This window comes from Anopheles gambiae, chromosome 2, assembly GCF_943734735.2.
Source record: "Anopheles gambiae chromosome 2, idAnoGambNW_F1_1, whole genome shotgun sequence".
Classification (NCBI taxonomy): domain Eukaryota; kingdom Metazoa; phylum Arthropoda; class Insecta; order Diptera; family Culicidae; genus Anopheles; species Anopheles gambiae.
Genome location: NC_064601.1, coordinates 32,654,048 through 32,669,279, shown reverse-complemented (window position 1 = coordinate 32,669,279; position 15,232 = coordinate 32,654,048). Strand labels below are relative to the sequence as shown.

Here is a 15,232-nt window from a genome sequence, read left to right as displayed (position 1 = left end):
AGAACGTTCGCCATTCCGCCCTGCTGCTCCCCATAGGGCTAGGGCTTCACGCAAGTGTGCGCGGTGAAGATGAAATCGTACTGCGTGCGTGTAGGTGACTGCCGTCGGACTTGCAAGTGGCGTAGTGTGTGCAGGCCCGTGTAGTTGCAACGCGCTGTGTGTCGCTTCCAATCCGCTTCCCACAAGCAAGGCTGTGTGTCGGGTGTGCATTTTACGACACGTTCTAGCTTCGTGTGTGGCGCCGTCGTTGGCTCGGGAAAGGGCCGCGGCCAGCAGAAAGATTGTTGGCGAAACATTTGTTTTTTTTTTTTTATGGCTGTGAGTGCACACCATCCTAGCGTGCGCGTTAGCAACGGCAACGGAGAAAAGTGTTGGCCGAATGAAACGGCTACTGCGATCCAGATGACACACCAGTTTGCTTGCTGGGTGCAGCCGTAGGGGACATTCCCGCACGCGTCCGTTTAGTCATACGTTAAAATAAGAGAACTCTTTAGCGGAAAGGCTTATCTAAAAATAAGCGTACGCAACACTACTGCGTGACGGTCAAAGAAGCAGTAGGAAGTAGCTTAGTCGAATGAACGGGGAGATTGGAGAAGGGGCTGGCGGTGGGGGTAGTGTTTCGGTCACTGCAGCCGCCACCACCAGCAGCAACGGCGAGGATGATTACGTGCCACCGGACCTGTCTGTGGCTGCTGGTGGCTCCCCGACGCCGTTGGGATGTCCCTCGGAATGGATGGAGGGGAACCTGTTCGACACGACGATTCCATCGACCGTGGACAGCTTGCGCGACATCTTCGACACGGCCATACAGTCGAACGTGGACGCTGCGCCGGAAGTACCGGGTATATATGCTGGCTTCACACACTCCTACCCTTTCATCCAATAATGAAACTAATCACTGCTTTTCCCCTTCCTTTCCCACAGGGTCGAACGATGGAGACATCGAACCATCGCTGTTTGCTAGCGGGAGCAATTCGCTCGATTATGCACCGGCACCGTCCACCCCGATGCGCGTTGCCCGTCCCAATCGGGAGTTTTCCCACGCCGTGCCGGACATCTTTGGCGACGAGTGTCTGTACATGTGCGATCGCAGCGAACGGGGTGAAGGAGGAGGAGGAGGAAGAGGAGGAACCGTAACGGGAACCGGAACAGATGCAGCTAGATCCGGTGGTGGTGCAGCAGGGTCGTACTACCCGCTGCGCAGTTCCAACCCGAACGTATCGATCGCAGCGCCAGCACCGCCCTCCCCGATAATGCCCATCCCACCGGCCGCAGTATTTCCTTCGTCGTCCGTGTCCAGCTCGTCCCGTACGCGGGTCCGCTACGACTATTCGAAGCACAATCACAGCGGATTCGGCTCGATGTACCGGCAGTTTCATCCGGGTGAATCCGGGGCCACCTCGTCGTCATCGTCGTCGAACAGCAGCAGCACGTTCGGCACACATGCGAGCCACGGAGGCCGCACCTTTGTCAATGATACCCCTGCGCCGACTCCAACGCAGCACCCGTATCAGGTGCACTACCGGCAGCAGCAGGGTAGCAGCTACACACCGTCCACGGGGGCGTTCGGGTACGCTACCAACGATTACGCCGACATGCCACCCAGATCCACCAGCAGCGAGGTAAGACGCGCTCGCAAACGGTTCCTCGACGATGATGCACAGCAGCAGCAGCACCATCCACCGGCACTGAGCAGCAACTGCTGGAATGGATACAGCAATGGGAGCTGTACGAGGGAGCGGCCGACTGAAGCAACGGTCCCGGTCCCGGCCCCACGCTCCGATTCGTCCGGCTGTGTGGGGGTAAAAATTGAACCAACAACCGTCCCGGAGGCGTGTACGTCAACGGGTGGTGGTGCAACGATTAAAACGGAACCACCGACGGAAGTTCCTAACGGAGCGTTTGGTTGTCGGACACCACCCACACCGACCCGGGATGAGCCACCGCTGCAAATGTTGGACGCAGTCAAACTCGAACCCTATGAAGTGGGCATTAATGGTGGTGGTGGTGGTGGTGGTGGAGTCGTTGACGGTCCGACCACCAATGGAGGTGATGATGGCATGCCGAGCGGACCCGGCATCAGCGCTGAATCGTCTCGCGTGTTTGGACGGGTTCAACAGCAACCCGATTTGCTGGCGCTGTCCTCAAGTCGGCCTACGATTAAACAGGAAACTGCCACTGATTCTAATGCTGCCAGCGGTAGTGGAGGTGGTGGCGATGGTGGTGGGTGCTTTTGTCAGGAATGTTCCCGCACGCCACAACGACCTGATCGGGAGGAGCGAAACAGTCCACCGATTAAGCGTGAGTGTTGCTCGTGCTCTCCTGCATCAACACCGGCACCGGCAGCAGCAGCAATGGCACCCGCTCCTCCTTCAGTTCTACCTCCTTCATCTTCTGTCATCCAATCGACGGAATCCGTTTCGTTACCGGACACGAAACAGAGCATCGTGAAATTGGAACCATCGGAGGAGCTGCCGACACACCCCGCACCACCACCACAAGTTCCGTCCGAGTGTGCTAGTGAGAGTGCGCCTGCAGTTAAGCAGGAAGTGACGGCCACAACAACGGAATGTTGTAACAGTAGTGGAGCCGCCGCCCCTGTGGATGTAAAACCACCGCTGCCAAACGTTGAAATCGAACCGGAGCAGGCGGAGGATGCGAAGGTAACCCTGGACAACGACACATTAGTTACCATGGATAGCGGTGCAGCCGATGATACTGCCGGGCCCTTCAACGCAGGACCCGTTGTGTCACAATCGTTCAGTTTGGTGTGCGCCCCGGACGCACCGGATGCTGGCGCCGGCAGTGGTACGTCACGATTGCCATCAACCATGTCCACCGAACCGTCCAAAGCGGGACCGAGCGGATTGAATCGGCCCAGGCGTGGCGAAGCAGCTGCTGGTCCGCTGTTTGTGCCGAGTCGTCTAAACAGGCGAAGAAATTGCATTCCGTTCTACAGCGACGACGACGACGATGACGACGATGATGATGACGATGAGGACGACGACGATACGGACGACGAAGGTGGTAACGACGGCAGCGGCGTTGGAGATAGTTATGGAGCGTACATCAAAACAGGCATGGAGGAGGACGTTATTCTCGTGGAGGATGACGTTGGTGCGGTTGGCGAGAGCAATACGGAGGGCGATTTTGCGATGGACCCGCTAGCAGTGGACAACACGCAAACGCAGGTTGCGTCGAGTTCGGTCTCCGTCGGGGCTGGAGGTCAAGCGGCGGATGGAGCAACTCCGGCCGGCGAATCGCAAGCGCCGGCAGGCAACGACGAGCAAACGAACCCGTCCGACGCCACCCGTCGACTGTTCGGTTCGGAGGCGCTGGATCCCCATCCCGATCTGCAGCTCGATTGGATCACCGATTCGAGCAGCATCAGCATTAGCGATGACAACGATGACGTCATCATGATCGAGCGCATGACCGAAGCGAGTGGCAATAAAGCTCCGTACAGCAACACGGCGTCCGGTGTGGCCGGTACCGCTGCCGGTGGCGCAAGTGGGCATGGTGGAGATGGTGGCAGCAGCAGCAGCGGTGTGCTACGACGCCAGCGGCGCACCCGTAACCGCCACCCGTCCTCCCGGGCGGAACCAATCGATCTGACCAACGATTCGGACGACGACGACGACACCGATCTGGAGGTGGTGCGGTCCGCGCAGCACGCCGGCGGCAGTTCCGGCGTCCGTCCGAGCTGGGTGCAGGAACGCTCCGCCTGGTTGCGGCGGCTGCGCATGGAACGCGGCAGTACCTCTGTGATGCGCCGCTATCTCATTCACGCGCTCCAATACAAGCGCAGCCGGCGTGAGTTAGCCGCACCGTCCGATTTGCGCAGCTCGGGCACGGATCACCGGTCACCGCGCCCTGCAGCGTCCTCCGCGCACAAGCTGCTCAACACGCACTTTGTACGTACCGGCACACCGCCGGTAAGCAGCTCCTCCCGCTCGCGCCACCTCAATACACCACCGTCCGGTGCGCACAATCCACGCTCGTCCGCCGGTGGTTCCGGTCGACATGAGCGCCGGCTCGATGGGGTTCCATCGTCACTGGCGAGCGTACCGGACAGTCACAGCAGCTACTCGGCGGCGAGCGCGGCCAGACACGGGTACATCCGTCGGTGGCATTACCCGCGCCAGGAGGGTGCAGCACCGACGGACCTGGGGATGCGCCACTGCGGCTGTGTCCGCTGCCCGATGCTGGTCCGCTCGCTGAACGATCCGCACTACCTGCAGCCACATCCGAACGCTACGCATCACCTCCCGACGGAGGAGTGCGTGCACTGTCAGCGCCCGCGGGGACCGGACCATCAACTGCACGCGCTGCAAACGATCACACCCTCGCCCATTCTATCTACCTCCTATTCGCCTGCCTCCCGAGCCCAGCAACAGCAGCAGCAGCGCCAGATGGACGGGACGGGCAACGTCGTGAGCGGTGGCAGCAGTGGTCTTGCCATTGCACCGGAGGTGGTCGATTTGGTGTCGAACGAGGAGGACATCATCGAGCAGCCGCCATACGGGAGTGGAGGGCCGACGCACGGTACCGATCTGCCTGCTGCCGGGGCGGCTGGGTCCAGCTCGGCCGGTTCCGTGATTGACAACACATCGCTCGGCAGCTTCGCCGGCGGCTACGGCCACGGCCGGCCGCTGAACGTGCACTACTCGCCGAACAGCATGTGGCGCAACAGTGCCGGCGGACCGGCGAACCACCACCACCATCACCACCACCATGCCGGCTCGTCGCTGGTGATGGTGCGAAGGCGCGACCACGCCCCATCGTCCTTCCCGTCCCGCTCGGACAGTCCGATCGACTATTCCGGCTGTCATCCGCTGGGGAGCTGCCACGACCTGGACGCACCGGACGACGACCACCACCACCACCATCTGCCGTCGGAGCTGCTCGCCCCGACACCGCCGGTACTGCGCCGGACCAACGACCACAACAACAATGCAGCTGCTGCCAGCACCGCTGTGCCCGGAGGATCGAGAGCACCACCACCGCCTCCGCCTCCTCCACCACCACCACCACCACCACCATCACTGCCGCCGCCCACGGTCCTACCACCACACGCGGTGGACGGGTTCAGGTCGGGTGGCTTCGCGCACTACCACCATACGCTCACCGAAGGCACTGGCAGCAGCAGCAGCAGCAGCAGCAGCTGGGGCCCGTCCGCCTCGCTCGACGCACGCGTCCCCCTGCCCGCGATGTCGTCCGTGTCACCGCCCCCGCTCAACCTGGCCCAAAGCCTCACCGCGCTCAGGCAGCGGGCGTCGCAGCTGCACCGCCGGCTCGAAACGGTCATCCAGCGGCGCCACCCGTACGCGCCGCACGAGTCGCTCTGGCTGCGGCAGCATCAGGCGGCGGAAGCGCAGCGCCGCATGATGTCCGTCGTGAATGGGGCCGGCGGTGGGGGAGGCGATGCCATGAACGGCGGAACCGCGACACCGCCCCTTCAGCATCGCTCCTCCCGGGTGGCCCCGATGACGAGCTACAGCGCGCGGGGCGCACACTACGACGGGATGTATCCGCTGGTGGCGGCCGTCGTTGTGCCGGGAACCGCTGGAACTGCCGCGGGCAGCAGCAATGCCCACTCCACCACTTCCTCTTCCTCGGATCAGCAGCACCGGACACATCAGCAAGAAGTTCCTCCGGCTAGCTGCCCCCGCCACAACATTGTCCATCATCGGCATTTCCACGGCGCTGGCTCGTCCGCCACCAGTACGGCCGGTGCCACACGGGGTCAACCACCGCCACCGCCTCCGTCATCGATCCCGCCGTCCGCAACGGATAGCAGCGGCGCGGCAGGCGGCAGCGGTGGCGCCACCGGCAACGACGGCACCACCGACTACGTTCGCTTTCCGATCTCCGTGCGCACCAACACGATGTCACCGTACAATCGGTACTACGCGAGCCTGCACAACACGCATCCGCGCACGAACCCGGCCCCGTCGGCCGACCAGGGGCTGAATCTGCGCGTGCATCGTCCGCTGCGGCGTGTTGCCAGCGATGCAAACTATCTGTTCCGGTAAGTGTTAGCTACCATGGGCTCTTGGGCTATAGAACTAGAAAGTACTATGTGTGTTCTACTCTTTCCCCCACCCCCGACAGGCGAAACGATCATCAGCACGTGCACCATCACATGTACCATCACATACCGACGCAGGGCAACTTCCTCGGAAGCCATTCGGAAATCCAGTTCAGCATTGGGGTAAGTGGGCGTTGGTGCCAGATCGGTCCGATGGCCGATGTAAGTGTGCAGATTTGTTCACAAAGGTTTTCGTTTTTCCCTATTTTTATACACACACACACACATATGCAGTTCCGGCCCAGCTTGCTGTCCAGCTTGAATCGGTTCGTGCGTGTCATGGAAGACTCCTGCACCAGTCGGGGTGCCACGCAGGTAGGTGTTTTATTGTGGGCCGCCCATTGAAAGGGAGCTGCTCTAATAACGACCTACTTCCTTCCCTCTTCCGCACAGGAAATGATCGAAACACACACGTTCCCGCACAAGTACAAACGGTTAAGGCGCGCCAGCGAGACGGACGAGGACAGCGAAAAGTGTACGATCTGTCTGTCGCAGTTCGAAATTGATAATGACGTTCGGTGAGTGCCGCTGCAGTGTACAGTGTGCAGGTTTTGCGTGCCAGCAAATGGCTCTAACATGTTTTCCCTTGCCCATTCCCAGCCGCCTCCCTTGTATGCACCTGTTCCACAAGGACTGTGTCGACCAGTGGCTGGTGACGAACAAGCACTGTCCGATCTGTCGCGTCGACATCGAGGTGAACTTCAACAAGGACTACAGCATTTGACAGCCGCGCACCAGCAGCAGCAGCACGCCGGTGGATGGGCCGCGGCAGTACCACTACACCGCCGCACTGCCCCTTGTCGTAGCCCATCTGGACGAGACGACGCTCGACGGCGAGGGTGGCGATGGTACTGGTACGGAAGAGCCACCCACAACAGCTGTCGGTGAAGAGGTTGAGGAGGAAGAGGAGGAGGGGGAGGGTGAAGAAGAAGAAGAAGAAGAACAGGAGGATGAAGAAGAAGAGGAGGAAGAGGAAGAAGAATCGTTAGCAATGCCAACGAATGCGGATTGCTTTCTGCACTAGCTTCCTGCTGCAAGGCGCTTCTCCTAGCCTCAATGGCCCGTCTTCCCACATCACTCCGGAAACGGTATCCAACCTTATACCTTATTGGTGTAGGTATAAGTAGGTGATGCGTAATCCTAGCGGGAATCGGAAGCAACAATCAGGCAATATCGTTATAATTTAGTTTCACGTGTAAAGCAACGTAAAATATTACCAGCCTCTAGTGTGATAAGTCATTGCTCATAAGGTGGAAAGAAGGGGAGTGGAAATACGTTTTCAAACTACTAAAAACGTGCCCTGGTTAGTATGCGCACGTTCGAAATCGATCTCCATCGCAACGGTGTTGGATGATACGACGCCGTATATGTGTTCGATTAGGTTTCGTTTTGTCTTGTCGTGAAAGCGCGCTGCCTTCAAAAGGGCAAAGTTTGGGTGTGCTAACACCGTCGATACGCAAGTAAGAGATATTGTCAAACAAGGGGGCAGGAGCGAGTTAATGAGTAACTGAAGAACGAAAGCGTCTTTAGGTGTTTTGTGTTGGCAAAATGTCGAAATGGGTTGTGTACAGGAGTTCATTTCTTTTCAAAAGATGCGGTTTAGTTTCGAACTTACTATGCACGGTTTCGATTAACGTGTGGTATATATGTTGAGGTAAAACAAAAACACATATTTCTAAAGCAAACGCAAGCAAAGATCGAATGATCGGCAATGAGTAATTAGTGTGGGAGGGGAGGGGCAGACAAAAAAAACAACACTAATACAATAACACTAAGCCAACAGCAACCTTCCTTGGACTGTGAAACAACAAGATATGATACAATAAACAGTAGTAATTATTACGTGTTTTGCTCAAAAGCAACTCAGCCATGCTGCTGTTCAGCTACTGTTACGAATACATTCCGAAAAGGAGGGCAAAAAAGACACATTACATTCAGACGATCGCCGACCTGAGAGAGCCTGCCTCTTTCCTGACTATAAAGTGACTGCAGCAACTCATCGTGGCCCATCATGCATTTGGAGCTCTGCTGGAAAAGGGATTGAATTTAAATGCAAATGATAATGCAAAGTAAAAAAGCGGCGGAAGACCGTAATCGCAACACACGCTGTTTTTGTTATACCGATAGAGGGAATTTAAATTTATTATTCACTTATTCGTAATTCGCTTAATGCACCTAGGGCCACCGAAGCTGTGGCTGTTGTAGAGAAGTAGCTGTGTATTATTATAGTAGTAATGGTGTACAACACTGTCGTCTGCTTGTTCTAAAACTGCTTTTCCCTTTTCTACTCAAAATTCCGCGACAAAAAAAAAAAAAAAAAACGATGCATGTGTTCCACGTGTCGTGGTACCTACTAGAAGTATAATGTGTTGCTTATTATTCGTACCTGCTATTCCCTTCCTGTTTTGTCATACATTAAAAAAAATATATATAGTTATCGTCACTATTACATCTATGCTTACTCTGGACATGGTGGTAAAAGGAATAGCAAAACAAAAAAGAAACGCGATACAAAACACGCGCAATGGGAGGCGCGAGCGTACGCATATCGTACAAGACGAGAGCGCGCAAGAAGAAATTATGCATTGCGCGTCTGCTTGCGTGTGTTGTGTTGTTGGTTGGGTGGTTGGTGTGGGGCCGAAAGAAACGGGTGCTTTGAACCACTAAAACAAAGGCGGCTATGCGTACATGGGGCGGGTGTGCTGGGCCATGGGGTTTAAATTAACTAACATTAACGCACAGCATAAAAACGTTGTCCTAATCGATCTTGGGGTTGTGTGCGTGTGTGAGACACGGGCGACATACTCCGCGCGGTACACATATGGTTGACGTTAATTACATTTTTTCCAACACACACACACACTCACACACACTTGCACCCTTGGGCATTGCTTGGGACACATATGCAACCCTCGCATTCCAAATAGAAACACTTGCACACACATACACACACACTGAAGAGACATATTCACAGGAGATACGTGGAGAGTACAAGTTGCTATGGCAGCGAGGTGCCAACTATGCGTGCGTGTGAGACAAAGAGGGACAGTTGGGGGGATAAGGTGAACGTCACTATTTATGCTTTCCTACATACACTTATCAAGCAATCTAGTTCCCCCTCCCCCCATTTTACGCCCCAAACTAACTAACTCTAATCAAAAGATTCATTCCTTTCGTCTGTGCTGCTAACGCAGTGTTTTTAGTCATTTTCTGTACACAATCTGTATGTGTGTGTGTGTGTTTATGTCTGTGTGTTCTAATAATTCTTTCTTGCGCTCGCTCCCTCTCTTACTTCCTCTTTTTCTCTTCAGCTGCCACGCCGGCGGGCAGACCGTGATGCTGCTGCCCCCTCGCTTGCCGCTCGTCCGCCACCACCGCGCGCCCGACCTCGCACAACCACGGCACGACTGCTGATCGCGGGCTGGCTGTTTCCCTCCTGCTGTTGCTGCCGCTTCCGGTGGAGGATGTTCCTACGGAGTTATGATGGTGGCGGTGCTGGCGGACCACCGACTGGCCCTTCACCGGCAGCTCCACTGTCCTGTTGATGCTGCTGCTGCTGCTGCTGCTGCTGTTCACTTGCACCGGTCGCCGCCGGTGTCGTGTCCGGAGCCGTCGCTGGTGCTGCCGGCTGCTCTCCCGGCCCGTCCGACGATGGAGACGGATTGGTGGCGGTGGTCGCCATTGCCGTGACCGGTTGCATTCCTCCTTCTCCCGTCGTTTGCGCTGCTGGTGCTGGGGGCAGGGGTTCGGTAGGAGCCGGTGCCGCCACTGGCGCTGCCGGGGGTTGCTGCTGCTGGTCTGCCGACGGTTGATGCGATCCAGGGCCAGAGGGGGGCGCTCCCAACGGGGGAATTCCGACGGTTCCGGGAGGTGCTGGTACTGCACCGGCCGCCGCTGCCGCTGGGTCGCTGTGTGGCGAGGGAGGCGGAATGGACGCCCCGGATGGTGCCGCCGGTCCGCCCGTGGGCATTATACTATTTGGCGTAATGCCATCGGTAGGATTCGTAGAGGGCGGCTGGGTAGAGCTGGGGGTGGATGAAGTAGGAGGGGGGATACCGTTGGACGCTGGCATGCCGGCCGGCGGTGCTTGGCTGGCCGATGGTGGTAAGGATGCTGTCGCCGGCAGTGCTGATGGTGCCGCTGTTGCTGCTGCTGCTGCCACCTGAACCGGGCTGTTGGTTGCATGAACTGGTCCAGGCGCTCCCGGGCCCATCCCCGGGCCACCAGCGATAGATGGCGGCTTTGGCGGATCTGGAAGAAGAACGGCGACGGGGGAAAAAGGGAAGAGAGAGAGCAAAGAAACAGGGAGCGCAATGTTAGTGCGGTGCTTCTACCGTGCTGGTGGTACTGTGCGCATGGGTTTGAATATCGGACTCACTAGCTCCCGGATTGGTGGTGGCGCCGGCCAGATGCGGTGGCTGCTGCTGCGACGGATGCACATTCGAGTGGGTGGTCGCCGGTACGGTGGAGGCGGCGGACGCTGACCCTGCCGGGCCATGGGGTGGCTGCTGTTGCTGCTGCTGCTGCTGTTGCTGTGCTTGCGCCTGTGCCTGCGCTTGGGCCTGTGCCTGCGCTTGCGCTTGTGCCTGCTGCTGCTGCCATTGGCCCTGCTCCATCTGGAAGCGCTGGTGGGCTTGCTGGCGCGCCCGGAACTCGGCCGCCTTCAGCTGCTCCAGATGGAACTGCTGGCGCTCCTGTATCAGCTGCTGCCGCTGGTACTCCAGCCCCTCCCGTTCGCGCTCCATCGTCGTCTCCAGCTCCTCGAAGTGGCGCAACTTTATCTCGAGCTTTTTCATCTGCGTCTCGACGAGCAGCGCTACCAAGCTCTTGATCTTGCGCTCCTCGACCGCGGCCAGATGCTTCGCCTTCACTGCGGCAGCGGCAAGGGCAGCCGCTGCTGCCGCCTGCAGATTGCCCTCGTTGAACAGCTTCGGATCGGTGGAGCCGCCGTTCTCCTTTGCCGCGCCATCCGTGCCTGTCGACGAGGGTGTACCAGCATCTTTACCATCCTTGCCATCCTTTTCCTTCTGGGCGTCTGAGGAGGCGGTCGGGGCGTCGCTGGCCGCTCCTGGCGGTTTGCCGGCGTTTGCATCGCCCGCTGGCGTCGCTGTAGTAGCATCGGAATCAGGCGATTTAGTAGCAGTGGTTGTCTCATCGGAAGATTTTTCTTTGTCTAAAGCATTACCATTCAGTTTCAGAACATTTTTTTTTTGTCATACGTTAATGAACCAAAACGGAACAGGGAGCGAATAAGGGAGAGAGAGAAAGAGGAAGATAAAGAGTAAAAAGAAGGAGAAAGGATGTTGCATGCAAATGCCGATGGGAGAGGAGGATAGAAAAGCAGTAAGTATTAAAATAGTAACACAAACACGTCTTGCCGTACGTACGATCTAAGCAGCACTAGCCCGATTTGGTTGCACGTTGCTACTAGCCTACTAGATTGAACCGATTGCAACTTACCGGCGGCATCATCCTTCTTCGAAACATCCTTCATCTCCACGTCGCCAGCAGGCGGGGTCGGAGTGGCAGGGGTCGACGCAGCGGCCGCTGCCCCGGAACCACCTGCAGCAGCGGACGTTGCCGAGGACGCTCCACCGCATGCCGGTGTTTTGCCGTCCGCCGACTCGTCCTCCTTGTCCTTTTCGGCGCCCGTGCCAGCAATACCGCTGCTTGCCAGCCCCGCATTCGGATCGAACTTTCCACCGAAGCTCGATTTCTCCACGTTCTTCAGGTGTGCGTCCATCATGGAAGCGGGCACCTCATCCTGAAACACACAACACCAAAGAGCCGTATTATTGCTTTGCCGCTGGTCAAGGTGGCAATTTGGCGCTCCCGTTTTACCTTGATTGCGGCAAACTCTTCCATCGCCGCCTTGGCCGCGCTGGCCGCGATACGCGGGTCGACCACCGAGGCCAAAAACGCCACGGTCGACATGATCGGATTGCCCGCCTTGCTGAACGGGATCGGCTGGTACGAGAGCGGGCCGAGGAACGTGTTGTCATCCTCCAGGTACGGATCCTCGATCGGCAGCCGCAGAAAGTGCAGGATGCACTCGTCCTGCGTGCGCGACCCGACGTGCTCGCACACCTTGTTCCAATCGTCCTTGTACATCTCCAGCCCCTCGAGCAGCAGCAGCGTCTCCTGCTCCGTCCACTCGCGCGTCATGCTGGCCGCCGTCTTGTTGCGCATCGCGGCCGGTTTCTTCGCGTACTGGTCCAACCGCAGGCCGAACTGGCCGTTCGGGTCGGCCGTTGGCACGAGACCCTGCTCCACCTTGATACCGTCCGGGCCGATCAGTGGCGCGGCACCACCGTTGGCGCCCGCCGCCCCCGCCACCGCACCCGGTGCCAGCTCGTCCTTCTTCTCGCCCAGCACGGCCCCCTTCTTGTCCAGGTCGAGCAAGTTCTTCGCCGCGGACGGTTGTGCCGTCTTGGGCGGATTGATCGGCTGCAGCCCGGACGGCGTGTCGCTCAGCACGTGGAAGTGGGAGGTCGGCGGTGGGCCCATCGGCGTCGGCCGGGAATCGGCATCGATCTGATAGTTGATCAGGCCCCACTGCTCGAGAAACGCGTGCACGCGCATGATCGCGCACACGTCGCCGGCCAGATTGCGGCGGCAGGCCGTGCTGGTCAGATACTCGGTCGGATTGAGCCGGTACGTGTCGATCATGAAGTTCCGGTAGGCCATGTAAATTTCGGGCGTCTTCGACTTGTTCTTCCCGTTGAAGAACTCGGGCAGGGCGCGCTTCTCCACCACGTGGATGGAGTTGTAGTCGAACCAGGCCGAGTAGGACGGCACGATGATGTGGTGCGTCTGTTCCGTCACGTTGTCCTCCAGATCGTCCTTGCTGCCGGTCGGGAAGTCCTGCGTGTTGCTGCTGTCGCTCGTCTTGCCCGCCTGGCTGTCGTCGCCACCGCCCACGCCCGCTCCGGATCCGCCGCTGCCACCGCCACCGCCCGCACCACTGCCACCAGCGCCGCCCGCATTCATGCCCATCTCGTCGTCCAGATCGGTCACGGTGGCGTACTTCATCGGCATCATGTCCGGGTCGCGCTTGGGCTGCGGCGTAGCCGGGCCCGACGCGCTCGAGCTGCCCATGTTCGGCTTCACCTCGGTAATGTTCGTTTCCGGCGCCGGATCCTCCATGTCCTTAGTGAGATCCTCCGACTCTTCGTCGTCCGCGCGCGGCTTCTTCTGGAAGGAGGAGGCAGCGGACGAAGCGGCCGGCGAACGGTAGCTCTTCCGCTTGCCACCCTTGCCGGCAGCCGGCGAGGGCGACCGTTTGCGCTTCGAGTTGACCACCTTGGGCGTTTTCTTTACCTTATCTTCCGAGCCGGCCCCACCGCCACCGCCGCCGGCCACGCTCGAGATCAAATCCTCGACGCCGAGCCGGTGCGGGTGCACCTTCTTGCGTCCCCCCTCGTCCACCTCGTAGTCCTCCTCCGACATCCACTCGTTGTACTCGTCCAGATCGATCACCCACGAGGCGGACACGCGCCAGCGCTCGGCCGGCGACGGTGGACTCTCCGGGATGTTGTCGGGCAGGTCGAACGAATTCGGCACCCAAGTGTCGTACGACTCCGGGAAGTAGTACCAGTGGATCATCACGTGCTTATCGCGCCGGAACGTGGGCCGCGCGTAATCCTCCGGCAGCGGATCAATCACCGGATAGATGATGTGCGTGGCCTCCTCCTCATCGGCCGTTATTTCGCCCTGATGGTTCGTCACGATGTCGGTGATTTTGTTCGCCGTCGCACGGTCCACCTCCGGGCGGATGTACACGATCGGCAGGCGCATGCATTCCGCCTCGATCAGTGCCGTCTCGATGTCCAGTACCATCTGCCCGATCGGGTCCTTGCGCATCGGGTTTTTGTTGACGGTGAAATCGAACTTGCGCCAGCGCTGCTCCGCCTTGTAGCGGTACATAGTGGAAAGTATGTGGCAGAGGGCACCGCCCGGTTTGAAATCCATGAAGCATCGTATCTACGGAAGCGGAAAGAGTGAACGAGATAGAAGGTCACCATGCTGTGTTGTTTGTAAGTGAAACAAGCATCTAAAAACGGTCCACTCCACTTACCGGTAAACGCGTTGTTGGTGGATCTTGAGAGTTTTTCCCAAGCTTCGCTTCCTGATACTGAATGAATTGTATAATTAAATGGGCCAAAGATTCCTTTGTCGGTGGATCTGGTGCAAGAAACTAATAATATGGAAAAGCATTATTAATTATTAAAAACCATCCTTAATCACAAACTATCATTAATAATTATTAAAAACATTTCAACAAAAACAACAACAACACTGTACTGAACCGCAAGGGTTTGAATGTTTGCGATGCTAAGGGTTAACTGCCCCTTGACAGCTTGTGTTACCCAAGCCTGCTGCGAACCCGGTATTCTTGCCCCTTCCACCTACCTCCACCTACATCCCTCCACAAACTAACGACCCTTTTTGCAATGAAATATCGCCCGTTTTGCACTTTGCTGCACACATTTTTCTGCTCCCATCGAATGAATCGCTCCCTTGGCACGCCGCATTAACCAAGCACAACAGTAGCAACACAGGCGCAAAAAGCGCAAACTACTTGCCACAACTGCAGCACCCGCGCGCCGTACATTTTCAACACACAAAATGGCTCACCTCACTGGACACAATACACAGCGAACAAAAAAAACCCTTACCTTCTTGAAATGTTTCTGCAACCACAGCCGCACCGTTTCGAAGTTCTGCAGTGTTTCCGGCGCGGTAAAGAATTCGGCATTAGGATTTCCATCCTTTTTCGGCCCCAGAGACACCATTTCCATGGGGTTTTCCAGCGACTGGGTCAGTACGCTGTTTACTACGTTGATGATGATGGGGACCGCTTCTTTGCTGCACCCTGCCCTGCACGACGATGACGCTCGTAGCTGACAAACGCTCCACGACGATTATTAGCGAATGGTAATATCAGCCCGCCCCGCACACAATCACTTTTTATCGGACGTCTGATAACGCACGCGATACAAAAACATGTAAAAATGCTGCACAACAACACGACTGAACTAGAAATTGTTCGCTTTTCCTGCGGACTGAGGCGTTTTTCTTCGAGGTTTTTTGCCCATTCGTTCCGATGTTCGCGATGAAAGCTGACAGGACGCCAAAATT

General features: G+C 57.6%; 2 protein-coding genes across 3 annotated transcripts; one reads left to right on the top strand and one right to left on the bottom strand.

Moving 5' to 3' along the window:
* Positions 1 to 319: 319 nt before the first annotated feature.
* LOC11175575 (uncharacterized) lies at positions 320 to 7,953 on the top strand. Its single transcript, XM_061642443.1, has 6 exons — positions 320 to 842; positions 925 to 6,031; positions 6,115 to 6,214; positions 6,326 to 6,406; positions 6,485 to 6,609; positions 6,692 to 7,953. The coding sequence occupies exons 1-6, from the start codon at positions 575 to 577 to the stop codon at positions 6,813 to 6,815; spliced, it is 5,805 nt and encodes a 1,934-aa protein (XP_061498427.1). The 5' UTR covers positions 320 to 574; the 3' UTR covers positions 6,816 to 7,953.
* A 247-nt stretch (positions 7,954 to 8,200) lies between these two features.
* Positions 8,201 to 15,232, bottom strand: LOC1273789 (SWI/SNF complex subunit SMARCC2). 2 transcript variants are annotated; one of them, XM_061642450.1, is made up of 6 exons: positions 14,770 to 15,232; positions 14,169 to 14,288; positions 11,933 to 14,074; positions 11,552 to 11,855; positions 10,470 to 11,264; positions 8,201 to 10,342 (listed from the first exon to the last, which is right to left on the bottom strand). In XM_061642450.1, exons 1-6 carry the CDS (start codon positions 14,890 to 14,892, stop codon positions 9,570 to 9,572), a joined length of 4,257 nt encoding a protein of 1,418 aa, XP_061498434.1. In that variant the 5' UTR covers positions 14,893 to 15,232; the 3' UTR covers positions 8,201 to 9,569. The 2 variants fall into 2 exon arrangements, with proteins under 2 accessions (XP_061498434.1, XP_061498436.1); XM_061642452.1 differs by having other exon boundaries at positions 10,470 to 11,198.

Bases quoted from the DNA above. Each gene is read 5' to 3' on its own strand.
- LOC11175575 (XM_061642443.1), top strand. From the start codon at position 575: ATGAACGGGGAGATTGGAGAAGGGGCTGGCGGTGGGGGTAGTGTTTCG. The intron at 843-924 runs GTATATATGCTG...CCTTTCCCACAG, and splicing joins CGCTGCGCCGGAAGTACCGG to GGTCGAACGATGGAGACATC. The intron at 6,215-6,325 runs GTAAGTGGGCGT...ACACATATGCAG, and splicing joins AAATCCAGTTCAGCATTGGG to TTCCGGCCCAGCTTGCTGTC.
- LOC1273789 (XM_061642450.1), bottom strand. From the start codon at position 14,892: ATGGAAATGGTGTCTCTGGGGCCGAAAAAGGATGGAAATCCTAATGCC. The intron at 14,289-14,769 runs GTAAGGGTTTTT...CCATATTATTAG, and splicing joins TGCAGAAACATTTCAAGAAG to TTTCTTGCACCAGATCCACC. The intron at 11,856-11,932 runs GTAAAACGGGAG...TGTGTGTTTCAG, and splicing joins AAGAGTTTGCCGCAATCAAG to GATGAGGTGCCCGCTTCCAT.